The 27,516-nt window shown below is 38.4% G+C and overlaps 2 protein-coding genes across 2 annotated transcripts in view; one reads left to right on the plus strand and one right to left on the minus strand.

Moving 5' to 3' along the window:
* Positions 1-3,119: 3,119 nt before the first annotated feature.
* LOC139731487 (diphthine methyl ester synthase-like) lies at positions 3,120-12,469 on the minus strand. Its single transcript, XM_071642370.1, has 6 exons — positions 12,299-12,469; positions 7,089-7,213; positions 5,671-5,779; positions 5,058-5,218; positions 4,511-4,617; positions 3,120-3,767 (listed from the first exon to the last, which is right to left on the minus strand). Exons 1-6 carry the CDS (start codon positions 12,431-12,433, stop codon positions 3,547-3,549), a joined length of 858 nt encoding a protein of 285 aa, XP_071498471.1. The 5' UTR covers positions 12,434-12,469; the 3' UTR covers positions 3,120-3,546.
* A 670-nt stretch (positions 12,470-13,139) lies between these two features.
* LOC139731512 (U6 snRNA-associated Sm-like protein LSm4) overlaps positions 13,140-27,516 on the plus strand; it is a 45,963-nt gene continuing 31,586 nt past the window's right edge. The window contains exons 1-3 of the mRNA XM_071642396.1: positions 13,140-13,180; positions 19,200-19,241; positions 19,976-20,074. Coding sequence (XP_071498497.1) covers positions 13,178-13,180; positions 19,200-19,241; positions 19,976-20,074 — 144 coding nt within the window. The 5' untranslated portion in view covers positions 13,140-13,177. The remainder of the gene's footprint in view (positions 13,181-19,199; positions 19,242-19,975; positions 20,075-27,516) is intronic.

Genomic DNA, 27,516 nt, shown 5'->3' on the forward strand with positions numbered 1-27,516 from the left:
CTATTGTATTTACCTAGTAGCTTGACGGCCAGCAGACGAAGTGCATTACATATGGCCAAATTAATCAATTCATCTATAAATGCTTGCCATTTGAAAAAAAAACTAACCAAATTTGTAAGAATAATTATATTTCAATTTTTCTTCAAGACCAAAGAAGAAAGACAGCAGTTTTGTAGAAAGTAAAGTAGACGTGAATGTGTGTTCAAACAGTGGTAGAGTTGTTAAACATCCTTTACGCCTTGACTTGCAAACATGTTTATTTATATTCTGTTATTTCACACGTACATGTACATCATCACTTTGTATTCATATACAGTTGAACCTCTCGTATCCGGACAAGTCGGGACCGGGGCTCATCCGGATAAGGGATTTGGCCGGATACGGGAGACTCAATGCTTTATACAAGTACATATACATACACATGTACTGATGTAGCCCATTGTAGTACCACATGTAGTAATGTGTATACTGCAACCTTTTCATTGTTACATTTGGGGATGTTTGGGGATGTTAAAATGTCTGAGGGTAAGCAATTTGGAAGGAAATTTGATGTAATGTATGTTAATCATGTTGGAAGTAATATGTAATTCATGTGTGTTTGTGTAGGAGTTCTCAAGGAGTTGGGAATCCCCCTTTCCTCCCGTAATTATTAAAAAAAAAAAAAATCACGGAGAGATTGCGTCCGTATAATAGAGAGATCCGGATAAAGGGAGGCCGGATAATAGAGGTTCAACTGTATTGTAAATATGTTTGTACCTTCATACCCCGTGAGGGGGGCCATAGAGTCAATAAAATCTTTCAAATCTTACAAATAGATTAGTCCAAGGTCATTTGAGTCTCAGCTGAAAGTGGTGACAACGTGCAGAGACCGAGGCCATCTTTCCACATGGCGCAGCCAGCCAAAAACTGGGAATGCAATGGCTGGCAACCTGTCACTGTCTGTTACCATTCAGTTTGGAAGGTCAAGGGTTGAGTGACTCGCGGTTGTACAAGCAAAGTACCAATATGGATGGAATTGATATACTCCTGTTGCTGGTTATCAGAAAGAGTAAAGATCTTGTGCATTGAAAATTATGCACCGTCTCCCAATGGCATATGAAGCAAACAAAAAAGCATGGATGACAGGGTACCTGTTTGAAGGTTGGTAAAAGAAATTGGATCGCAGCATGGGCACACAGAGGTGAAAGATAGCAATGATCGCTAACAGTTTTTCAGCTCATCCAACCACTGCTCTCGAGAATAGTGAATGAGTGTTTCTACCTGCAACACACCATAAGTGTCACCCAACCAATGGACAGAGGGATCATTTGCAACCTGAAGCTGCACTACAGACACATCCCATCAATCCAATGCATTGCTGCTGCTGAAAATTAGGAGATCAAGCAAAACATGCTGTTGGACTCAATGACAAATCATGAGCAAACGACTTGGTCTGTCAAACATTGATGTGATGTTCAAACAGGCAAGAAACGCCAGATGAAACAGGCGACGTTTGAGGATGTGGATGTTGCTCTGCTGGCATGGTTTTGGCAGAAGGATTCCTAACCAGACCTCCATCTGGTTGGGTGACATACTTCTCACCAAGGAAGAGTGTTTTGCCAAGGAATTTGGCCACATAACTCATCCAACATCTAGCTGGATTGATCGATTCAAGAAAAGGCATGGCATTAGTTGGATCCAAAAGGCAGGGAAGGCTGTAGGTGTCAGCAATGAAGAAGTGAATGAATAGAAAACTGTCAAAGTCAAAGATATCTTTGGAGCGTGAAACTGGTCTTCTCTGGCATGAACTGCCAGAAAAGTCCCTCGGCTTTGTGGGTTAAAGCTATCACGGTAACAAACAGTAAAAAAAAAAAAAAAAAAAAACACATCACAGCCAGTGTTTGTGCCAACGCAGAAGGAACTGATAAACTGGCGTTGCTCGTTATCAGAGAGTGTACTATTGACATCTTAGAGCAGCTCCGAGATATCTATAACTGTGATGAAACTGGTCTTTTCTACCATATGCTGCTGGAGAAGTCAATTGACTTTGTGGGTGAAGGCTATTATGGCAGCAAGCAGTCAAACAAAACATCGCAGTTCTTGTTTGAGCCAACATGGATGGAATTGATAAACTCCTGTTGCTCGTTATTGGAAAGAGTAAACGTTCTCATGCATAAAAATTGTGCAGCGTCTCCCAACAACAAATGATGCAAACAAGAAAGGCTGGATGGCAGGAAACTTATAGTTGAAGGCAGGTTATGGAAATTGGACTGCAGCTTGGGCACAGAGGGACAAAAGATAGCAATGATCATTGATAATTGCGACTGAAGAAATTAATGATGTGAACACTCCACAAATTGTGAGCAAAGATAGCAATGCAATCAACCATCACGGCAATCTATCAAAACTCCAGACTACATTGGCACATTCGTGAACAAATATGAGACGTATCTGATTAAAAAAAACTACCAAAACACAGCAAGTACGTATTCATAAAAGAATATTTATCAAACAAGGGTGTGTTATGTGTCAACACATAAACATGATATGACCCATCAAACTGCTTCACTGTCGTTTGAATTAAATCAACACCTTGTGAAGAAACAATGGTAACAATATTAGTTGTTATACATGTACATCTGCTTCTGTATTATTGCTTTTTAAGTTACCCAGCTCCATACTCCTTTCATGTTCATTCATAAACATGCTGATAAAATACATGTTACTTTGTGTTTGCATTGGTATGTAATTAAAATGTATGGATGCATGCATTCCCGGCACTTACTCGTCACATGCAACTTGATTAGTGTTATGTGCACATGTTTCAAATGAGGAGCTTAGAGGAGAAAAGTATATTGAACCAGTATCGGTATTGTGTTCTCCTGACTTTAAATCAAATGATACCATAATTCTATGGTGGTCCAATGAGGGATCTTTGTATGCTACAATGAGCTGTTCTTGCACAAAATTTTCAAGACTCATTTTTATTTTGAAGCTGAAAATTACATGCATTACACTGTACAGTTGCCTTCTTAGCAGAGACATGATTGTACATCTGTGTGGTGACAATCAGTAATGTATACCATTTTGTCTGATAACAGTATGTATCACACCTCCTCTCTGAATGCCCACTGTTTGTTCATGCAGTTTGCAGGAATGCATTACAACTTTATCGTCATTTCATGACAAACTGACATAATAGGAGGTACTCTTCACTCTATTTTTAGATTATCTCTGTTCAAGAGAACAAACATATCAAAGCAAACCTGCTGATGAGAAAGCTTACTTTTCCAAACAAGATCTTGTTTCACTATGCTCGGACTGATTTGTTTTCATCTTTTTCTTCATAATCACTCCCCACTCAATCAACAGTATAAATGCCACTTACAGGACTGTGATTTCAAAATGACAACAGTATTGCAGGAATGCTTTTGAAGAAGTAGTACAGCAATATTCGGCATCGAGCATTCATGTTTCCATATCTCCATGGAAACTTGTAAGTATGAGCATGTGCATCTCATTGTCTCTCCTCCTAAACCTGGATCCAATATTAGCACTATCTCGGTGCTACCTGCTCTCTGCTATCAGGGTGTCAAAGGTCGCGGGGGTGACCGCAAACTGTCTCAGCATCTGGAGCTCCAAGGGGTGCATGTGTCCAGCGATGACCAGTGAATGGAGGGGGTCACCCAGGTCAACGGAGGTCATCTCTCTCAGGGTCCCGGCAGCCAGTTGCTGGGTGTCCGACCCCACCCTTGCCACACCTACACAGATGGTATCCTCAGAGTAGGCTGCAAACACACAAAATAGCAACATATTGCCTACATTAATGTTCATATTGTCCTAAAAGACTCAAACCGAATATGTTTGACAGGCAACACATTGGAAAAAGTTAATTACTGTAAAACCAGAATTTTCGCAAATTTCTTGAGGAGCCAAGATTCACAAAATCAAAAGGAAGCAATAGTTATTGTCTACACTACAATGCATTTAATGCCAATGGCAATTAGCCCAAATTTCATGCTGCCAATATTTCTGATATTAAAGTAAAATTTAGAATAACTAAATGAAATGTAACAGTACATAGTACATTCTGTACTTGATTAATACCTAGTAATAGACGAACACGTTTTACTGGGGTGTGATGCTAAGACAATTTTGATACTATTTAAACAAACAGAAGAAAATGACATGCACATTATAATTTTGTTTTGAAGAGGTAATTGAAGTAAGCTTCAGAGCATTTTCTTTGGTCACTCTACATGTGATGTAAGCATCAAGAATCACCAGCAATCATATTTGTTGTAAGTCTGATAGACAGGCTAACTTGTGTCTTTCTACTTGTTCACTCTTCCATCACGAAGATTATTTGTAATAATTCAAATGCCAAAGAAATGTCCAGCGATTACCCTACACAGCAATGAAGAGCATATCTTAAAAACAGGACAAAACACAAACTAGAAAAGTTGAAATTAAACAGAGGTGAACTGACTTTGGTAATTGAAAGAATGTGCTGGAATTGACGGTACCCTACCTGCACAGTCTTCACCTCGCTCTTTTCTGTTGTCAAGGATTTCAAGGAGTTGAGTCGCTGCTTGAGGTACCGTCAGGAATCGGGGAGGTTCATAGATTTTACGACCTCTGCGGATGGAAGCAATTGAAAGAATTAAGTAATAGCTTTCCAGCAACAACTATGCCACTGAGATCTCCGATTATGATGAAAACAATGATACCAGCAACAGTGATGATAAAAACAACACTCTGCAAACAAAATTGGGGTGGAGAATGAAAGTAACTTGGTGCTTGGTATCAATTCTACATGTACATGAGCCATGGAGGATGGTGCTTAAAATAGAACCATGTTTCTATGTGATTGTGGTGAAATTACTTTGCTACGCTGCAATTTTGATTAAAAAAAGGAATTGACAAACACAAAACTGACATTAAAAATAATGGAACCAACACTTTTGAACTATACAGACTTCTATACCGAGGTGGAAATATGTCACATTTATGTTCCCGTTAACATGAAAATCCTCTTTTAACGCTATAAGGAGTAAGCTCTTGGTTGATGGACTTACTTGATAAGATTCTCAATGGTTTGTTCCTTCATCTTGATATCAAGCAGACAAAGCGTGTGCAGACCCCGGGCTCTGTTCGCTGCAATCTTGTCATAGTAACTCTCTGGCTTCCACGTGTCCGTCCAGAACACGATGGAAACTGTCTCACCATAGTTGTACAGCTGTTGAAAGAGGTTAGACATTCACATGGTGAGAAATAACTTGTCATCTCTTTCTGTATTCATCCATCAATCCATCTACCTTTATCTATCTATCCATCTGCACATCCTTTATCTATCGATTTCAGTTGTATGTATCGAGCCAACAAGGGATTTCCCCCCTTCTCACCACATTTAAGTCTCTCTCTATATATTAGATATATATCCTTTCTTCAAATTAGACATCTACAATACCGACTGAATATCCCTAAAAAGTTATCATGGGAAGGCGTATGATGAGGTCTTGTGTACCACTGACATTTTCGTCCTGAAATCTGGATTCTAAAAATGCATGCTCTAAATTGACAATCAAATCAGAGGTTAATGAAACAAAGTGATCATGAAAGCTCTGAATCTGACACACAGATAAGAGCCAATTCTCTAAATTTGGTATGTGTTAATACAGATGTACTCACCTGAAGACCACAGCAGCCTATTGCATTCATGATGGAAGCATTGTGGATGACTTTATAATCTAGTCCTTCTTCCCTGGCCCTTAGCACCAAATCTGTGTGAGTTGTTGCTCTGTGCGAGAAAGAGAGGGTGGTCAGAACCAATGAAGCACAACACAGAAGCATTATGTGGTATGAAACACAATACTTAGTTAACAGCTGTGTACAATTTCTTTATATGAATATTTTGCAACTATCTTCATTAAATACGCTAACTTCAAAGACTCAAAAAAAAAAAAGGAAAAAAAAAATCAGAAACAATCAAACAGAAAACGGACCTTACCATCCTGTTGTACGTATATACTATGTAATAATGTTAAAGTCATGAAGGAATTGAGCTGTCCAGACACATAAACAAGTGTGCACTACTTTCGGGAAAATTGTACCTTTGTGGTTGTAACACTATTTCCACTATGCCATTCCTGAACATAATGCATATTCCTACCCATTCATTTTTAATGACAGCATTACCTGGATTTCTCAAACACCATCACTAATCTGATAACTTCTGATCATGTATGACTACAACACCTGCACTGCAAAACTACATTTGCATATTCACAGGACTGAAAACATAAAGCAAACCTACTTTACCATACAATGTATGTCAGAAAAAAATTACAACAGGACCCTCCGCAATAGTAACTTTAGAAATAGTGAATCAATCCAAATACAATTTCAGGGTATGAAACTATAACTTAATACCCACTTACTGAAAACCCAATCCAATTTGCTCTAGTGGTCAAATAGAAACGAGGAGTTTTGTAAAGCATGTCAGGAACCCCTTCCCTCCAAGTTATGTCCATTGTGTTCACATATTATTCACTACCAAGAGCATCCTTGAGTGCTGTATTTGCAGAATCAAATCCATGACATGCTTTACAAAGATCCACAGTTCTCTGTGACAACTTAACCAAATTGAATGGGGTTTTCTGCAAAATATAGCTCAGATGTAATATTTTAGGAACCTAAAGTATCATTTAGCCAGTCTAATCATATTGGAAGAATTTCAATGCAAAAATTTTATTTCATTTTATTTTTTATTTTTTTTATAATATTTTATTTTATTTTATTTTATTTTATTTTATTTTATTTTATTTTTTTATTTATTTATTTATTTATTTATTTATTTATTCATTTATTTATTTCATTTTATTTATTTATTTATTTATTTATTTATCTTTTTTTTTTTTTTTTTTGGGGGGGGGGGGGGGGGGGGGGGGGACATACTGTACATTTAGTCTCCTTTACATCCTCCTTCTCCCTACCCTTGCAGTCACTATTCTCACCTACCCTTGCAGTCACCATTCTCACCTAGTACCCTTGCAGTCACTATTCTCACCTACCCTTGCAGTCACTATTCTCACCTTCACATAACTCACCCAAAGGGATCACCGACTACAAGAAAGGCGATGTCTTCAGACTTTGCATCCTGGAATATTTCATCTGCCCCCTGCTCGACAAGATCTCTGTCTGCCAGTATGACCTCCCTTCCATAATACTTCTCCTACAAAAGGAAAATGCAAATGGTAATTAAGGTAATGTGGAAGCCATTTTAAACGATACTTTGCAGAATGGTGAAAACTCCCTCACTACTGAAAGGTGTAGACTTGACTTATCTATGAAGTATCTCTGTAAACTCTATAGTTTAGTTATGTATCAAATGTAGCCAAAAAGTTGCTGAAAACTAACTGCTTATCCATTATATAGTAGGGACCGAGTGAAATTAAAAAAAAACTAGAAATGTCGCTATGGCGACTGGTATGCCTCCGCCATAATGCATGATTCTCCTAATAGGTCTATATTATATGTGGACAATGTGTGATTACATTTTCACAAAATTGGCAGAATATTAAAATGACATGTTTGTCACAAATGTATCAAATGTTCACCTTCCTTGACCTATGTTTAATTGGATGAATAGGAGAGCATGTATTTGGGGATTTAAGAACTTTAACTTTGACTTTGACCCTTTCATAAGTTTACGCACTTGAGTAATTGTCAAGGTATGGAGAAAAAGTGCAATTTCTGTATTGAACAGTAAATTGTTATCATTTTCATCTGGCCTTTGATTCATAAGAGAATCAATGTCAGGCAGAACATACATAAATATGTACTAAATAAAGTTTAAAGATAACTTGAGCCACTTCCGAGATATGGAGAAAGAAGTAAGTTCAGCACTTTCACTTGATCTTTGACCTTTTGACCTTTGACCTTCTTGGCGAAAAACAAAATCCCAGACAATCTCTAGTGGGTTATACATGCATACATCAAGTTTAAAAAAAAATAATCCTGCTGGCATTGCATAAATACAAGGAAAATAGTAAAATTTTGAAGTATTGCCCTTGACCTTTGACCCCTGACCTTTGACAACATGAACCCCAAATTCCCTAGATAACCACTGCCAGTCAGTACATGCATATATACTTTGTTCCATAAAGATACCTTGAACAATTTCCAAGATACAGAGAAAAAAGTAAAATTTTAACATTTTACTTGACCTTTTGACCTTTGACCTTTTGACCTCATGACCCCAAACTTTCACCAGAGAATCTTAATTGGGTAATACATGTATACACTCAGTTTCAAGAAAATATCTTCAGGTATTGCATAGATATGGGGGAAATAGTGAAATTTTAAGCATTTGACCTTGACCTTTTGACCTTTGACCTTGAGCATATGCACCCAAAAGTTGATAGGCACAACTTCACCCCCTTATACACATACATGCCAAGTTTCATTAGGATACCTCAAAAGGTTTTGATAGTTACCCTGTCCATAAAATTCATTACGGACGGACGAAGGACGGACGGACGGACGGACGGACAACCCGAAAACATAATGCCTCCGGCACCACTTCGTGGCGGAGGCATAAAAAAAGTCAAAAGGGGCCTGAGCTTTTGATCCTAATAGAATCTTTGTCAGGGGTAAATGACAAACAAAAAGGGTAAGCAGACACTAATATGGACTACATACAACATTACATACAGTTGTCAGTATACTGTAGGGAAGGCTGGGGACGCAGCTAGCAGAACAAAGAAAACAAAAAGGGGTTGGTTAGGTGTCAAAGGCAGGGAGCTAAACAGATAAGGGGGGGCGGTTAAAGCAAAAGTAAGAGCAAACAAAAAGGCGAGGTAGGGCCAGTGATTATCAGAAAGCTCCAAGGATGGTCGACCTCTTCTGTGAAGCTGAAGGATAAAGTAGGGAGGTGATTTTAATCTGAGTGTACACAATTAGATCTTTACATGATCATGTAGAACTGTCTAGTGCTAAACAGAACAAGAATTACAAACATGAGGCACCATATTTTTTTTTTAAATAATAAATTTAATTTTTCCTGCAGACGAGGAGATTTATACCACCACGCAACTTGCATCTAGCTCGACTACTGGACTAGTAACTACATTTGTACATACACAGCCCTGTCGCTGTACACAACTTGACAAGTGTCGCGACCCCGTGCTTCGCACAGCGTCTGGCTGGTCAGGCTACTGCTGGACTCGTAGTACTGAGTGGATTTGCAAGTTTGTGCAGAAAAACAAAGTTAACTAGAAAAAGCATTCTGAGTCTGAGAGCACAGACCTCCGCCAAGCAGTTACTTTCTACCTATGATCTTGCTCTTCCCAAAGAGATTTTATTTTTTCTCCTCTCCACCACTGGGGAAAGGCTCTTTGGGCTCTTCCACAGAGATCAGTGATTTCCACCCATAGGTAGGATCCTATATATGTGCAACAAAAAAAAAAAATTGCCAGATTTCCCGATATAGAAGCCTTTGTTACATCATAAACCCTTAGCAGGGCAGCGCGCCTCGCCCTAGCAGAAACTAGAGTACGCACTTTAGTGCACGCATGCAAACCTCAAGTACGCGCAGCCTGAACTCCCAAGTTCATTGACTCTACCTGAAAAAATATCAAAATCCTTCATAAATTCCCCCAAAATTATCGGATCACTACCAAAAGTTAATCGTTTGTTACTTGTGTCATTCTCAACCTTTCCTGCAAGTTTCATCCCAATCCGTTAAAGGACAAGTTCACCTTCGTAAACATAAGGATTGAGAGAATGTAGCAATATTAGTAGAACACATCATTGAAAGTTTGAGGAAAATCAGACAATCCGTTCAAAAGTTATGAATTTTTGAAGTTTTTGTGCAGTACCCGCTGGATGAGAAGACTACTGCAGTGTATGAATAACTTAGCTGTCACATGTGTACAACAATAAAAGGAAAATATAAAGAGAATTTCACAAAATTCCATCTTTTGAAAAAAGTACACATTTCCCTGACTCGTTACCGACAAATGTTATGGGTAATATGTGACCCGCTACAACAAAATGATCCTAAAGTCGGGTGAGGTCAATTATTTGAAAATTACATGACAAAATTCCCTAATCTTTCTGCTTTAAATTGATATATAACACATCTTATGAAAATAATCGGCTGCGGAGATATCGATGTTTAAAAGAGAGCATGTCGAGACGTATGGGAAATCACTGTTTCGAGAAAAGCGCCCTAAAAGTTTTCCTTGCGACGCAATCGCGATCAAGGAACACGCAAGTCAGTTTTCACCTCCGGACAATAGAAGGTAAACCCTAGCAACCCCCGAAATGCTCATTCAAGCACAGCGCCGGCGGTCTCCTCACCGACCAATCAGTGACCAGGATGCCAGGAGAAGCGGCTTGGCATAGCGCACCCCGCCCGCCCGCACCAGTCGACTTGGCAGTGTGCGAGCTTCACGTTTCGGTTAGCGGCAAGCAGCAAACTGACCAATGAGATCACTCCGGTCGTTGTTAGGGGCGGAGCCTATCTGTGGCGCTCAATCCAAATTTTCGAACCGGTTTCTGCTTGGTTGAAACGCCAAAAAACATGGCCCAGAAAAAACGCTATTTTTGGTCTTTCCTTTCATCATTTTGCTTCAAAATTTCGACAGATGATAGAAGACATGTCAGACTCCAATAATATGTCAAAATCAGAAAATCTTAAGATTTGACCAAATATGATGCTCTAACTTCAAACTCGGTTTTCACGGCTTCGACCGTGCGCGACTTTAGGACCTTTTTGTTGTAGCGGGTCACATATTATTCCCCCTGCCTTTAGAAAGAGGCAAGTCAAGTGCTCTTTTATTATGCGAAAAAAGTGTAAATATGTTGAAATTTTCTTTTACATTTTCTTTATACTGTTGTACGCACATGACTCACAAGCTGTAGTAGTCTCCTCATCCAGCGGTTCCAACACAAAAATTTAAAAAATTCATAACTTTTGCATCGATTGTCCAATTTTCCTCAAACTTTCAGTTTCACTAATGTGTTCTACTAATATTGTTGCATTTTCTCAATCCTTATGTTTATGAAGGTGAACTTGTCCTTTAACTACTTTTTAAGTTATTGCGCACACGGATAAACGAGCAAACCAACGGTAACGACAACATAACCTCCTCCCTTGGCGGAGGTAACTCTTGGCCTTTGCTTTGTTCACTTTGGCTCCTTCACACAGACGCTTCATTCGCGTTTGGGCTGGTCTCAGTTATAGATTCTAACCTTGGTTACTAAACGTTGGAAATGCACGAAATCACGCGCAGTGCGGCGGGGCCAATTTCGCTTTGAAGTTTTATAAATTTAGTCTTTTTATGGAATCTAGACCACTCACCTCTACTCCTGTACTTCTAATTCTGCTAGTACCCTGGTCCCTGGACTGTAACGCTAGTGTTGAGTGTAAAGTACATCTCTACACAATGTGATGTAAAATCTAAAACTATACACTCATAAGGCAGGCAAGTGTAGCAGGTAGAAGGGAACTAGTACCAGTACCAGGGCTGTCAACACTGGAAACTAGGAAGGAGGCATTGTCGGTCACCGCGTTTGAAAATCTCCCTTAATCTGCCACCTGAAATCCATTCTAAATCAATAACATCCTCGCATTAAAAATGGTTTTAACACCTGTTACATATGGTAAAATATATTTTGATTACAATTATTTGTGTTTTTACGGAGGAAAAAGGTGAATTACGAATGTATTTTGAGAGTGATGAAAATCCGTCGCCCAACCTGATCTCCGATCGTGGCGCGCGTTTGCATCATGCGATGTGAATGTCTGGCGACCTTACCACAGTGGCGACCATACCGATTACCGTAATTGACGTTACTGCAGCGCAGGGGCCACAGCCACAGGGCTGCCAACTCTCACGCATTGAGCGTGAGACTCACGCATTTTGATCCTTCCTCACAAGCTCACTCTAGCAGTTAAGTCTAAAACTTTATTTCATTTGCATGCATTTCTATTGATCTCACTCATTTTGACTCCTAAATTATACTAGATTACTATAGCATTGGCCTATGGGAGTCTCACTCTCAACTAGTTTCCAGTGTTGGCAGCCCTGGTACTGGTACTAGTTCCCTTCTACCTGTTACACTTGCCTTCCTTATGAGTGTATAGTTTTAGATTTTACATCACATTGTGTAGAGATCATGAGATGTACTTTACACTCAACACTAGCGTTAACACGTACAGTATGAACTTTCAATACCCCCAAACCCACTCACTCAAACACTAACTAGACCTATGCTCTGCAGAACAGAAAAACAAAAATGTACGACATACCAACGCGTCCTTTCCGACGCTCAGAACTGAAGTATACGCTTCTAAATACACTCGTTTAGCTCTTCTGACGGCTTCTAAGCCTTTGACGGTGATGTCTTTAGCGTCACCTAGCCCTAAACCTATGAAATACAACATTTTTCTGACAGAATGTCGTCCCAACTTCGCGTAAAATTGTCACTCCCTCTGCCTGTCAAAGTTCGTGCCTACGTCGTCGACGTCCCACGTGTGTGTGTATTTTATGGTAATTTATTGGGACCGCATGGCCTTAGCCTGCTTGCTGTTTGCATGCGCAATGCCTTGGCCGCCGCTCAGCACGGCAGCCTCTTACGGCACTGTGCGCAGCTGATGAAGAGCGCGCTCGCACGGATCGGAGCGGAGAAGGCACAGTCGATCAGGATCAGGATGCACGCCAGAGTCGCAGGGATGCTGGATGAGCATCGTCTGCTTCTGTTGAAGGGGAATGCTAGAAACCATGAAAGTGATCTGAATCCTCAATCTTAAAATTCAGTACTATTGAAGGGTAAAGCCAATGCTAATATATGTCTTTTTTATGCTGAGAGACATGTAGAAATCGAAACGCTAAACTAATTTGTCAACGTGACACGGGTTTAGAAAAGAGCAAAAATTGTGCAGTTCCACAGCGCTCAACTAGAGCCTCGTTCATACTAAGTTTCTTTGACCTTGAATGAATATCCAATATTAATGCTTTGTCACTTGATTTTCTCACAAAATCAAATTAATTCTATATCCATTTTGTTTTAAAACATCAAAGTTACTTATAAAAATATGTAAGATTTAAATTGTGCAATTGATATGAAATTAATAGGTAAACGTTGAGCAAACTCCGGCGCACTTCGAGAAATAAAAGAAGTAGAAACTATGGTGAGATTACGTTGATATTTTGTCCGAAATTTGTTTGGTAGTAGTCTATGGATATTGCATGGATGAAAGATCAAAATTCTTTGAAATATTACTTGATCTTAGCCTTTATTACCTTTAATTACACTCCGTTCTGGCGTCTTGTTTACTATGTCTATGAAGGCCAGGTAATATAACAGTCCCACGTGTTAGATATTATGTTAGTACAAAGTTGTTTTTAATCGATTACTTTTCATGGCATAGACATTGATAGACTATCAATGTAGATCTATCATAAATGTCTAGTTATACTGAGTGTTATGTGCTCTTTTGTTGAGGTAGGAAGAATATATAGCGTAGTATTTTTTGTTTGTTTTTGTAAAAAAAATCTATTCGTAGAATTCTATCGTAGATTTGTAGATCTACAAATAGAATGGTCTAACGCTAACAACAGTTAGATCTAGAGTCGTAGAGACAAGTAGAGGCGTCTAACTGCGGCAGTAATGCACTTGTCAATGTAATGACGCACCCCACTACCCCCGGACATGGGTGCGTCATGGTCATTTTTTGACTGACCACACGGGGTTTTTGACGGACACCACAGTCACTTTTTTGACGGACATAACGCTGCAAGTGACAAACACCACAGTCACTTTTTTGATGGACAACACGTTGAAAGTGACGCACACCTCGGTCACTTTTTTGACGGACATCCTCGGTACATTTGACGCACCCCCGTAAATACTGAAACGATTTTTGCATACGTTTTATTCAAGCAATTTCATTTTCTTTTGGTTCGTACACATAATTTGTAAAAGTTTCGGCAAGTTTCCCTTACCATGTAAGCACCGTATTGTCATTCACCGTACATCACGCTGCTGCTACGATATTCCGTACAGTAGTATGTATTCTGTGCATGCAATCCATACATGACAATCACATGTGTGCAGAATGCGCTGTGTGTGCGCGGCCATTGCTAGTGCGGTGGATGCGTCAACTGCTGCAGCGCGCAGGTAGGTACACACCACGCCACGGCATTCATATTCCCGCTCGAGTACTGCGTAACTACAGCCTAGTCGCGGTACGTAGAGATTCGCACAGCTAACAGCATCGCGCGCGCGTCTGGCCAGCTGGTCGGGCTATCCCGTTTCGACAGGAAAGATTGAACTAAGTTGTTACATCGCTGAACAGTCCCTGGTTTGAGATTGAGTATGCATGATTTCATGGGTTTGTGGAGGGAAAATGAAAGGAGAAAGGGTGGCTTTTAAATTCTTTGCTTGCCAGATTCTGGCAAGCATTTTTTCCTCTTATTCCAAAACGCTTCCTGACTTTGATTTTCACTTGCCACGGGAAAGCGCTCACTGTAATTTCACTCGCGGTACGTGTATCCGGTAGCGTGCAAAAATGCGTGCAGTTTTCCATAGCCAAGTAACGTACCATGATGCACCCCTCGGTTCAAAATAATGCGTGTTATTTTCCATAGCCAAGTGACGTACCATGATGCACCCCTCGGTCAAAATTTTGACCGACAATGATGGGATTTTGAGGCACCCCTCGGTCAAAAATTTGACGGACAAAGCTGGTAAAATGACGAACACCTGGGTCACAAATTTGACGGACCAAACGAGGAAATGACGCACCCATGTCCGGGGGTAGTGGGGTGAGTCATTACATTGACAAGTGCATAAGCGGCCATGGCCCATGCAGCTGTTCGCAGCAGGTACAACATACTTGGTAATATACCGCTAAACACAGCATTGCACTGTTACATGCACACTACACATATACTAACACACTACCAATAAACAAAAACCAACCGATAAAATGGGCACGGTCTCTGACGAAAGTGAAATTTTCTCACCTAAATGACAACATATCGCATCCCAAAAGTTTTTTCGGTACTTCTTAACATAACAATTCAGAAATAATGGTCCAAGAAACTTGATTTTTTGTTGTTTTCCCGATGTTCATGGATTTTGAAAACATATCCTCACATAAAATAGAACTTTCGTGAGCTGATGTGGGCCGCCATTTTTTTTCGGAAAGTGGATGGTACCATCGAAAAAATTCAGAAAAACACGAGAAAGACATCAACAACACCGCCAGAATTACGATCTTGTTTGCGGCCAATGCATGTGTGCCCGCTATTTTCACGTGCTTTCGCAATGGGAATTGGTGCTTACGCAATGTTTGCGAGACATGAGAAGGCGTTCAGCTAAAGATCGCGGAGCACGCCCGTATTGCATAGGGATTGTACATCGTGCCGCAAGCAGAACTACTACGTCACATATCGCCCTTATCGGCAAAAATTGTGCCGGGTTTTGCCCTGGTAAATCATGAAAACTGCATTTGTCAATGGTAAATTTCTTTTATGAAAACAATTGCGTTAATGAATATCCTGTCTATGATATATGAAATGGTTGAAAATAATTTGCCTGATTTGTTTGCAAGTTGGAAAAACCCTTAACAATGCTTAAACTGCCGCAAACGGGATGTTTTACTCTAGAGTAAGAACCCCAATTTTCGGCCGGCCCCAAAAATCCGGACACTTACCACTTATCACAAGCCAGCAAATTGTACTGTCACAAGTACAAACACGCATATCACATCGTTTCACATACTGGCACACTCGTTCACCACAGGAAAGTGCCTCAGTCACCTCCTATCTAAAATCCCAAATTTTGCCGTCAAAAACGCAGAAATCGAATCGCCGCAACTTTTCCAAAGTGCGCGCAAATTAGGTCCCATGTAATGAATCGGGGTTGCCGAAAAAGCACTAAAAATTGAAAAATTACGCTGTTCTGTTGCGAGATTTTTCGCTTGTCATAAACTCAAGAGTGTAATGGTATCCTCAAAAACACAAAAGAAAAACAAAATCTCCGTACATGCCAATACAGTGAATAAATGTACAGGGGCTGAATGCAAGTGCAGAGTCCCCAAAATTCGGACACAAACGGGTGCCACAACGTCCCCGATGCATCCTAGCGGCAACAAGGTATGGCGCACGCGGATTTTTCAGCGGCCTTCTATGCGAATTTTGGAGAGGCTGTCCGAATTTTGGGGAATCGACAAGGCGATAATATTTGGGGATTCTGTGAAATTTTATGATTTATTCAAAAAAATCAATATTGGGAGAAAGTAGGTTTATATATTCAACGTACAATAGATATAATTTTGTAGATTATTATTTGAGTTGAACAAATATTGCAAAAGCGCTTAAGTGTCTGAAAATTGGGGCTTTTACTCTATCAGAAAGAAAATATGTGTGAAACTGATGATCCATGATTGGGGCCTGGCCTGGTGTGGGGAGCCTCATTTTATTTTAAGCTCTCACCTTCCTTTTCCCCTTCTTTTCTTCAGTACCTCGTAATTACTGTAAACCAAGTTGCCCGCCTAAACCGCCTAAGTTTCGGAAGCAATTTAGCGAGCATGATTTGAACGCCTGCGCTGCGCCCATCGTTCGAACGCCTGCGCTCATCATTCAACCCTGTATCGTATGCCCATGCTTCGAATTCACGACCTACCGCCATGCGCAGCCTATGAAATGGATTAGCACGCGTGCCATGATTCTACCATGCACGGACGAGAGCTGTATACATCGCACTATGAGAGCGCAGTACTTGATACACTCTTTGCTGTGCGAGAGATTTGCTTTCACATACACACAGATTCAACGCACATACAATGCAGCCGAACCATGGCGAATATCGCAAATCCTGGCACCGGTGCCATGCAAATATTAATAGCGCGTAAACGCACAAGTGATCTCAGAAACTGCTGCCACTGTGGCTGTAGTTGTACACGCTGTATACATTCAATGCAGATAAACGGACTAGTAACTTCAAAAATTGGAATGATACAAGTCTATATGTGTTGCTATACAACTTTACTTACCATTATCATAATTTTGAACTGCTTATGCAAGCTGACCTTGGGAGGGTCAGGACAATGATTTGGAGGTTCGGCGACGTAGCCCACTGTTGTGCTCTTCAGAACACTTGTGGAGGTAGTTGCATAGTTTGAATTTCACACTTGATTTGCGCCATTTTTTTATCCATGAACTTTGAGGGAATCCACTTACCTTTATATTCACAAGAGTGGTTTATTCATGGAAACTGTGAAATCATAGGCAACATGCTTTAATTAGCTACAACAGCGCAAATGCGTACTTGACAAATGTTGCCAAAAAAATCACATCAGTCGTGTACATCAAATGATAAAAGAGCCATATTTACTCTCAAAATTAACTCTCAGAAATTTAGGTGTAAAGTCAGATTTGGTGAATATATTTTTGCATCCGCTTTACCGCACACACAAGAAATTTACCACTTATGTTGAAGTTATGGCGTGCTCTGATTAACAATAAGTGCTTTGATTAATGGGGAGCACCAGAGACTCCAACCCCAAGCACCGTCTGATCTGGAGATTCTCCCGCTCCAAACCCGTAGCAAACAGAGACTCCAACTTGATGTGGGCGAATCGCACATCACAAGCGCAAGGCGCGAAGTTCCTTGCAGCCGGGGTCCAAGGCCAACTTAGGGGCCCTATAAGCTCTAGGATTCTAGATGCTCTCTCGTGCTATCTAAGGCTTATATAGCAAACGATGGCAATAAGTAAGAAATAATATCAAGCAGGAGACATAGAGCCAGAGCGGGAGAAATTAAATCTCAAGCGGGAGAAAGAAAGATTTTGCAAAAATGGGCTTTCGGCGGGAGATCAGGAGATCTCCCGTCGAAAGCGGGAGAGTTAAAGTGTCTGGAACACGTTCAGAAAAATCTCGCAAGCACGATCAATTATTAATTTTTGGCCAATTTCATGAATGAAAGGTGGTCTTCAATCTGTTTGTAGAAAATTGTGGCTGCGAATGGCTGCCGTAATGTTCAAGGAGTAAACTTCCTAGAACACTAGATTCCTGAAAAACATGCTCATATCTTTGTCTCCCCATGTCTTCTTATGGAAAGACCAATTTCTGTACAAGTTTTGACAGAAATTTTCACCAAAACTGGTACTTTCTGATCATTTTCTGGACTTTTTTCAAGACGAATTTATCTATTGCAGAGCTCAGTCGCAAAGTAAGTCCCATAGACAATGTACAGCAGCTGTGTGTGCATAGGGGTAGCACTATCAAATAGAATTGGCAGATATTCATGCACTTATCATTGACGATATTGCAAACTCTTCATGGAAATGCGTAGTAAAGACGTAGTGCATATCTGGTGCTCATGCGCAAGAGCACCATCTAGTGCTTGGGTGATGTACCTACTGTAATTGTAAAAGTGGATATTTTTGTGGGAGTTATTTTTCACACTTGGCCGAGTAATTCATGTTATTTTGGCCAAGTAATTCATGTTATTTTTCACACTTGGCCGAGTAATTCATGTTTTGAATTCCACGGAATAAGGACATCAGCTACTGGAATATATTTTTGCGCTAGGGTCTAGCTTTTGGTTGCACGAAATGTGCAAAAATTTCCACAGCATTTTACAGTATCTTCTCCTCTATATCACTGTATACACCATATATTTTGTGAGTCTAAATTTTCGCGAACTGCGAAATCCCTATGATTTCATGAGTGGTTAAATGGGCGATTGTGGAGTCCTAATCTGAACGGAGAAGAGTACATGCGTACGTCACATTCACATCGGGGATCAGAGTCAATATTTTCGTGTGTCTTTAATTTCGCGAATAGCACCTGACTCGTGAAATTTGTGAAAATAAAAATCTAGTGAAATATTTGGCGTAATACAGTGATTGAAGGTCACAGGCATTTTCACGAGATGTTGTTTTCGCGAATTGACACCTACGCTATGGTAAATGCACTTTTCCTGTAGCGCATGGCAACATTTTAGCATGTTAAATTTGCAATCCAAATATGATTCGCAAAATTTGTGAGAATTAAACACTCGTGAAAATAACAGCTTAAATACAGTATCTTGAAAAACCTTGCTGACATGTATGTTCACATGTCTACATGTCTATCAACAATGCTATTAACTCTTTTTGCAAAGGCAATTGATGAATGGTTATCCTTGTCTTTTTCCAGTTGCCGTTATCATTGCTGAGGACTGCTCAGAATCACCCTATGGTAAGTTACCATGGTAGTTTAAATCACAAGCATTCCTTTCTTTACTCATTTCCTATTTTGGGCCTGTTGGCAAAGTCTAAAGACTGCATGTCATCTGTTTTCATAATCATACACTGTAATGTATGTGGGTAAATTGCCAGCTTTTTTGTGCTGTGTATACAATGAGAATGAATGTATTTTAAATTACATTCAAAAGTAAGGCATGTAGTACTTTTCTGCTAAATGTGAATTTAGCAGCTCTCCTAGGTATGGATGCGAGCTTTAAAAAAATGGTAGCGGTGATTCTAAAGACAGTCTGCTCTGAAACAATGTCAGTATTACAGCAAATGTGACATATGGGTGGAATATTCTAGAGGTAATGTTTTCTCTTTCAATTTGTGTTTACAAAGGAATGCAGATTGACTTAATTATATTCTTCCCTTCAATCACTTTTATTATATTATTGCCATAAAAACGCAATAGTATATATTTGTTTTTATTTTGTAAGTACAAATTTAGACAACTTGATTTCAAAGATATTCTAATTTCAATAGCTTGATATTTTTTTTCCCCTGTATAATGCAGTATAGAATGGTTTGGCATCCTTTTTTATGTACTATATCACTTTAAAAAAAAAAAAATTTGAATGTACAGGTATTTAAATTGTAGTTCCCTTTGCGAGTATTTTTATAATCAAATTGTCATTCGTTTACATTGACATCAATATTCTTAATATGATTTATTATGAATTTTAGTTGGTGGAATTGAAAAATGGAGAAACATATAATGGACATCTCGTTGCTTGTGATAACTGGATGAACATCAACCTGAGAGAAGTCATCTGTACATCTAGGGTAAGTATCACAAAATAGGTGAAGTTAGTGTCAATTCTATTTCATTACTAAATGTTCCCTGCCAAATAGTTGACTCATCATCAAATCTAGCAGTTGAAGAGGGGAGCAATATGGCGGCGGGTAGAGCGACACGTGCTGTGACAGTGCTCTGAGGAAATTTCATATCATGCCCTGATTTACGCCATTTCAAGTAATTAACATATAATCATATAGTCAGACTATCATTTTGGATCCTCTTGGTTCAAACATGGACTCTGGTTCAGTCTCCAACAGCCCAGTGAAGAAAAAGTTGAAAACTGACAGTGGAAATATGGTCGGCGTGGCCGAAGGTACGGAAATCGACAATGACGCTCCCCGGTGGTTTAAGGCGTACGAGGCTAGGCAAATCGCCCGTTTTGAGCAACTTACTGCTCAGTGCGCGGATACTCATGGCGTGCTGCAACACAACATAGACGAAGTAAGTGCCAAAGTTGATAGTCTGTCGGTGGCTTTAGCCAAGGCTGAGGACCGAATTGACGATCTAGAAAATAGATCTACAGTAGGAGAAATAACATTGTAATTTACAACCTACCCGAAGGGGATAAGGAGGAGAATAACACCACGCAAGTAGTGAAGCAGTTTCTTCAGATCGCCAAAGTTGATGTCGACATTGATAGATGCACTTCAAGAGTACACCGAACGCCCACCTATCGTAGCAACAGGCATGATGCACAACAGAGACCCAGGCCAGTGCATGTTGGATTCAACCACTACAGGGATAAAGAAAGAGTGAAAAGGGAGTTGATCCGCTTCGTGTCGAGCAAAGAAGAAAGGGAGAGGAAGATCTTCATCAGTGATGATCTGTCAAAGCGTGTTTTGGAGCGAAGAAAAGCTCAGATGTCATCCTTCAAAGCGCTCAGGGAAAAGGGTCTGAAACCCTTTTTCATTTTTCCCGCTATACTGAAAGCCAAGGACTCTAGTGGATGGATCATAACACCATCAGACCCACCAGCTGTTGCAGATCAGAAGCAATCAAAATAAGATACCAACAAGACTCCTCGTTGGATTTCAAATAGCGATGAAGAATCAAGAGTACATCATGGTTTTATTTGTGTCCGTGATAGTGATTTTTAACAGATCATTGGATATAAATGTAAAAAAATCTGTCACCCAAATATGAACGGGATCAAACAAGAGGATCATATTGTCACAGCTTTGTACAATATTTTGGATCGTATCATAAAATGTTATGACTATTCCATGTTTGCTTTTAAGTTTGTTTGTTTTCATAAGTATGTTTGTTTTTAAATATGCTTGTTTTAATGTCTGACTATAGTAACTGGATAAAGGGCATGAAAAAGATGTTGCCCACAAACACCAAGCCAGAGAAGTGTGCATTGTGCAGGTCCGTGGTTTGATTTGAGGCCTGCATTTTTCATCTTGCACCACATTTTGCTCAGTTTGTTCTTTCATGATTACACCAATGCTCGGTTTTAGTTCGTTTTTCTTTTATTGTTTTTTACTTAATTTTTTCTTTTTGTTTGGCAGACATTGCATAATCTATTTTCAAGGCAACCTAGAAATGTATTATATATTATATATATTTTGTTTGGCTTTGAGTATTGTACACTTTCCTTTATGGGCTCGGCCCTTTTGTTTTGCCATATATGTTTTAATGGTATTATTAATAGATGTTTTTTAATGTATATAAAACTACATTCGTTCAATTGTCGAGGGTTGCAGGATTATGTGAAAAGGAGAAAGATTTTTCATTACTTTCGCTCTCTTAATTGTGATATTTTGTTTCTCCAAGAAACGCATTGCAGTAGAGAGGATGAAAAATTGTGGCACTCTCAATGGGGTGAACATGCCTTTTTTGCTTCATTTACCTCCAATAGCCGTGGGGTAGCAATCCTTATTAGGAATTCAATAAATCTTAAGGTGAAATCCATTTTTAGAGATCCCAATGGTAGATTTTTAATTTTGAACTCCACTCTCAATGAATTCCCCCTAACTCTTGTAAATGTATATGCTCCTAACAATGATGATTCTGAGTTTTTACTTCATTTGTTTGCTGAAATTAATAAACTTGATGTTTTTTCCCTGTTAGTAGCTGGTGATTTCAATACTGTTCTTGGCCCTCTTGATTACCAAGGTTCTAGGAATAAACATTCTAATATAAAAGCAAGTGAAATGCTTTCTGCATTGATGGACGAATTTGGTTTGTGTGATATCTGGAGACTTTTTAATCCTAATTTGAAAAAATATACAAGACACCAAAAAACACCTCAAGTCTTATCTAGGTTGGATTTTATTTTAGTCTCAGATAACTTTGTAAATAACTGTAAAGAAACTAAAATTTTGCCTGGAATTAATTCTGATCATTCAACTGTTTCTGTTTGTTTCAATGATAATCAGCCTCCCAGAGGCAGAGGATATTGGAAACTGAATACGTATTATTTATATCATGATACAGATTTTATTAATTTAATAAAGGAAAAAATTAAGGATTTTAAGATCATTCATAAAGACTCCCAATGTGATTCTAATATATTGTGGGATTCTTTAAAATGTTTCATCACTGGGGTCGCTATTGAATATTCTGCACGAAAAAAAAGGGATAGAAATAAAGAGAAAAATGAATTATTAGAAAGTATTGATAAGATTAAATCAAAACTGTCAAACAACTCTGTTTTACCTGACGACCCTTTGTACTCACAATTTGAAGAATTGGAAGATAAATTGGATAAAATTTTTGATTTTGAAACAAAAGGACTAATAATAAGATCAAGGGTGAGATGGTTAGAAGAAGGTGAAAAAAGTAACAAATATTTTTGTAACTTGGAAAATAGATCTTGGCAAAAGAAAAATATAAATAAATTGAAAGATAATGATAATAATGTGATTACAGATTCCAAAGATATTCTGAATAATATTTATGAATTTTACAGTAAGTTATATTCAGTTCCTAATACTGATTTTGATAATGAAGCATGTGAAACATATTTGAATAATATTTCCATACCTCTCTTACATGAGGATGACAAACAGTTATTGGAGGCTCCCCTTACCAAAAATGAAATATTTAATGTGGTCAAGTCCATGAAAAAGAATAAAACCCCGGGGTTAGATGGATTGCCTATTGAGTTTTACATTGTTTTTTGGAGTGATATTTGTGATATGCTTGTAAATTCCTTTAATTTCTCTCTGCAAAATGGTTTAATGTCAGCCTCCCAAAGGAATGGTATAATAACCCTTCTTCCCAAAAAAGATAAAGACCCCCTGTTAGTAAAAAATTACAGACCTATTACTCTTTTGACTACTGATTATAAAATTCTAGCCAAATGCATAGCCAACCGATTGAAACGTTGTCTGGATTATCTCATTCATGTGGACCAATCTGGTTTCTTGCAAGGGAGAAATATTGGGCACAACATCCGTTTTATTTTAGATATTATTGAATATGCTGAAGCTTATGACATTCCTGGTTCAATTATTTTGCTTGATATTGAGAAGGCATTTGATAGTGTTTCCCATGATTTCTTATTTAAAATCCTTGAAAAATTCAATTTTGGTCATAAATTTATTGATTCTATTAAAACCTTGTATTCAGCTCGTCAAAGTTATGTAATAAATAATGGGTTTTTATCCAGTCGTATTTTTATGAAGAGAGGAATTTTTCAAGGGTGCCCAATTTCACCTTATCTCTTTCTTCTCGTAATTGAGATTATGGCACTGTCCGTACGACAAAATGACCTAATAAGAGGTATCTCATTTGTAGATGAAGAAGCCAAAATTTCTCTTTTTGCAGATGACTCTGTCTGTTTTATTGATGGGTCTAATATTTCTTTTTCTCAGTTATTTGAAACTCTATCCAATTTTGGCCAGTACTCTGGATGTAAACTTAATTTTAGTAAAACGGAGGCTATATGGATTGGCGCAAAAAAAGGATCTTTGGATTTCCCATTCACCAGTCATGGTGTATCCTGGCAAAAGTCAGAATTTAATTGTTTGGGTGTTAGATTTTCTTTGAATGTTCACCGTATGTATGATTTAAATTTTAATAGTAAGTTGAACAGAATTGAGCAAACATTAAACTGTTGGCGAATGAGGAATCTTTCTCTAATAGGTAAAGTGTGTGTTGTTAAAACTTTGGTATTACCACAATTGATATTTCTATTTTCTGTGCTTTGTATTAGAATCCCTCGTTCCTTTTTCCAAAAGTTAAATACAATCTTTTTTAGATTCATCTGGAATGGAGGCAAGGACAGAGTCCAGAGACAGATTGTGTGTAATAATTATGCTGAAGGTGGTTTAAAAATGATCGATCCTTTATCTTTTGCCAATGCCCAAAAGTTGGTTTGGGTAAAACACCTCCTTGATGTAAATTTTGTTGCCCCTTGGAAATCTATTGAATTATCCTTTTTGCAAAAATTTAATGCTGAAATTTCATTTTTGTGGAACTCCTTTGCTCCAGAAAATATTCTTAATTCACTTGGCAGTACACAACTTGCAGAATCTCTCCGTGCATGGTATATATATCGAGAAGTAGCTACTGTAGAGTTTTATGGCCATAAATTTTCAGATTTAAGTGCATGTCAGTGTCTTTGGTTTAACCGGCTTATTCGTTCAAAATCTAAATCATGTTTATTTTATGAATCCTGGTTCGATAATAATATTCTTACCATGTCGGATTTATTCAACCCTCCTTTAACAGGTCATAAATTATTCGAAGAATTAGTTTTAGATTTTGGCATTCCCTTGAGTGATAGAAGAAAATTTAATTTCTTGATAAAAAATATACCTGAAAAATGGATTAGGAATTTTGACAAAGATATTTTTGGAGTTCATGAAACTATAGTTCAAAAGCTTTTAAGCACAAAGAAAGTTCCAAAGAATGCATATGATATTTTAATAGGCTCCCATGTTCCAGATAAGAGATATCAGTATTGGGGTGATACAATACCCGTGCCTGTTAACTTAGACTGGGAGAAAATACATATTTCTAATTATTTTTGTACCATTGACACAAAATTGAGATCATTTTATTTTAAAATCTTTCATAAGGCAATTGCTTTAAATCATTTTCTTTATAAAATTAATAGAAGAGATTCTCCAAAATGTTCATTGTGTGATACTGGGGATGAAACAATGATTCATTTATTTTGTGAATGTGATAAAGTCATTTTAATCTGGCAAGGGGTTTTGGATGTAATCTCACAGAAATGTGAGAATGTTTGTAATGTAACCAATTTTGAAAAATTATTTGGCATTTGTAGTGATAAATTTGTTACGTATTTGTTTTTGCTTGTAAAATACTACATTTATATTTGCAAGTTTAATAACAGTCTCCCCAATTTTACTGCATTTAAATGCTTTGTTAGGAAACAGAAAGAAGTTGAATACTTCTCTGCTAAAAAAAGAAACAAATTGCCCGTGCACTTTAAGAAATGGCGATTTGATTTATAATTTTCCCTCACTTTTTCTTTCTTTCTATCTCATCAAATTTGTATATGCGAGCCATATTTTATTTTGGATGATGGGTTTTGAGATATTTTACTTTGTTGTTTATTTTGAGTGATGCGATGTACATGTATGCATTACACTTTATATTGTAGTTCAATGCCTGCTCCTTTTGCTCATTTATACAATTGTATTCATCCCTACACTTGTACTAAATGATTTATTGCCTGTGCTGATATACTTCTGCAACCCTCGACAAAAGTGGTGCACACTGCCACTCTTCCTTTATTTTTTTCCTTGTTAAGATCTTGTTTATGCTATGTACCTGTAATACCATAATTATAAAGTATAAGTACAATGCTCAGTGTTATACTGCATATTCACATATTATAGTACCTTTAATTCATTTATACTTCCAAGGGCGAGCTCCCCGATTAATTATGACATCTTGACTCACAAGGCCTTTGCGAGCAAATAACAATCTGCTTTTAAAATGTCCTTTGAATTCTTAACCTTCCAATGGAATAATACATCTATATACGATTGTACATGTACGTATTTTGGGATGATTGGATGGGGGAGATCGGGTGGCGGAGCGATTCCCTTTATAACAGTGATTTCGAGTGTTGTTTCGGGATGCAATGGAGGTTGAATATACATGTATGTTAAATGTGTATGGGGGTGAGAGAGAGAGGAGGGGAGAGAGAGGGGGAAGGGGGAGAGAGTTTGTTTCAGGTGGCTGCGTTAGCTAAGAAAAGTTGATCTGGTGGTGTAAACTCTATTATGTAGATCGCTCCGCTAGTCGACCTTCAGACTCCAATCGCCTTCAGTACATCAAAGGAATGCCAGATGGTTGCGCACATCAAAGGATGTTTTGTAATTTATTGGGGTCAAATGAAGTGCAGGGCCAAAATACCAAACTGGAAGTTAAACATAAGACATAATGTGAATACCTTAGCTTCTCTTCCTGTGTTTCGGAGCTCAGCTCTTGAATAATACATGCATTTTATCTTTGTTCTGCCCTTTATTATTATTATTGTTATTATTTCTTCTTTTATTTTTGTGATTTGTATGCTAATCTTGTAAAATCATTTGTAAATGTGATTCCTCATTGATTTTTTGAATAAAAACAAAATTAAAAAAAAAAAAAAAAATCTAGCAGTTGAATGTCAATGTTCTACTGCATATGATGGACTTTCATGCTGCTAGGGGCTTCATGAGTTGAACCATACATTTGAATATATGTTACAGTAGTACATCAAATGTATGCTACATGACATGGTCATGTAAAAGAGAAATGTCAGCATTTTTTTTTTTTTTTTGAGCTGTACGCATGGAGTGGATTTCAATTAGTCTTTGGAGACTGGTGATTGTTTTGCTATCATTTCATTGCACTAATCTGATCCAATGATTTTTTATGCCTCCGCAACGAAGTGGCCGGAGGCATTATGTTTTCGGGTCGTCCGTCCGTCCGTCCGTATATCCGTCCCGTTTTGTTTTTGTCGATATCTCAAGAACCGTGCGGTGGTTTTACATCAAACTTGGTATGAGGGTATATCCTTGGGGGATGATACTTTGTGTGGATTTTAGGGTCACAGGGTCAAAGGTCAAAGGTCACTGGTTATTTTGTGAAAAAAATTTGAAATTTCATGTTTTTCTCCATATCTCGCAAATGGTTCAAGGTCTCTTCATGGAACTTAGTATATATGCTTGTACCGATGGGCAGTGATTATCTAGGGAAGTTGGGGGTCATGGGTCAAAGGTCAGGGGTCAAAGTTCAAGGTCAACTCCTCAAAATATCACTACTTTCTTTAAAATGCAATATGCCTGAAGGGTTTTTTTTTAAACTTGATGTATGGCATGTATTACCCAATATATATTTTTGGGGAAGTTTCTTGCCAAAAGGTCAAAGGTCAACAGGTAAAAGGTCAAGTGAAAGTGCTAAATTGCACTTTTTCCTCCATATCTCGAAAGTAACTCAAGGTATCATCATGAAACTT

The sequence above is a fragment of the Diadema antillarum genome, unplaced genomic scaffold (genome assembly GCF_040938485.1).
Source record: "Diadema antillarum isolate AM-2024a unplaced genomic scaffold, OU_Dant_1.0 seq00000376_RagTag, whole genome shotgun sequence".
NCBI lineage: Eukaryota > Metazoa > Echinodermata > Echinoidea > Diadematoida > Diadematidae > Diadema > Diadema antillarum.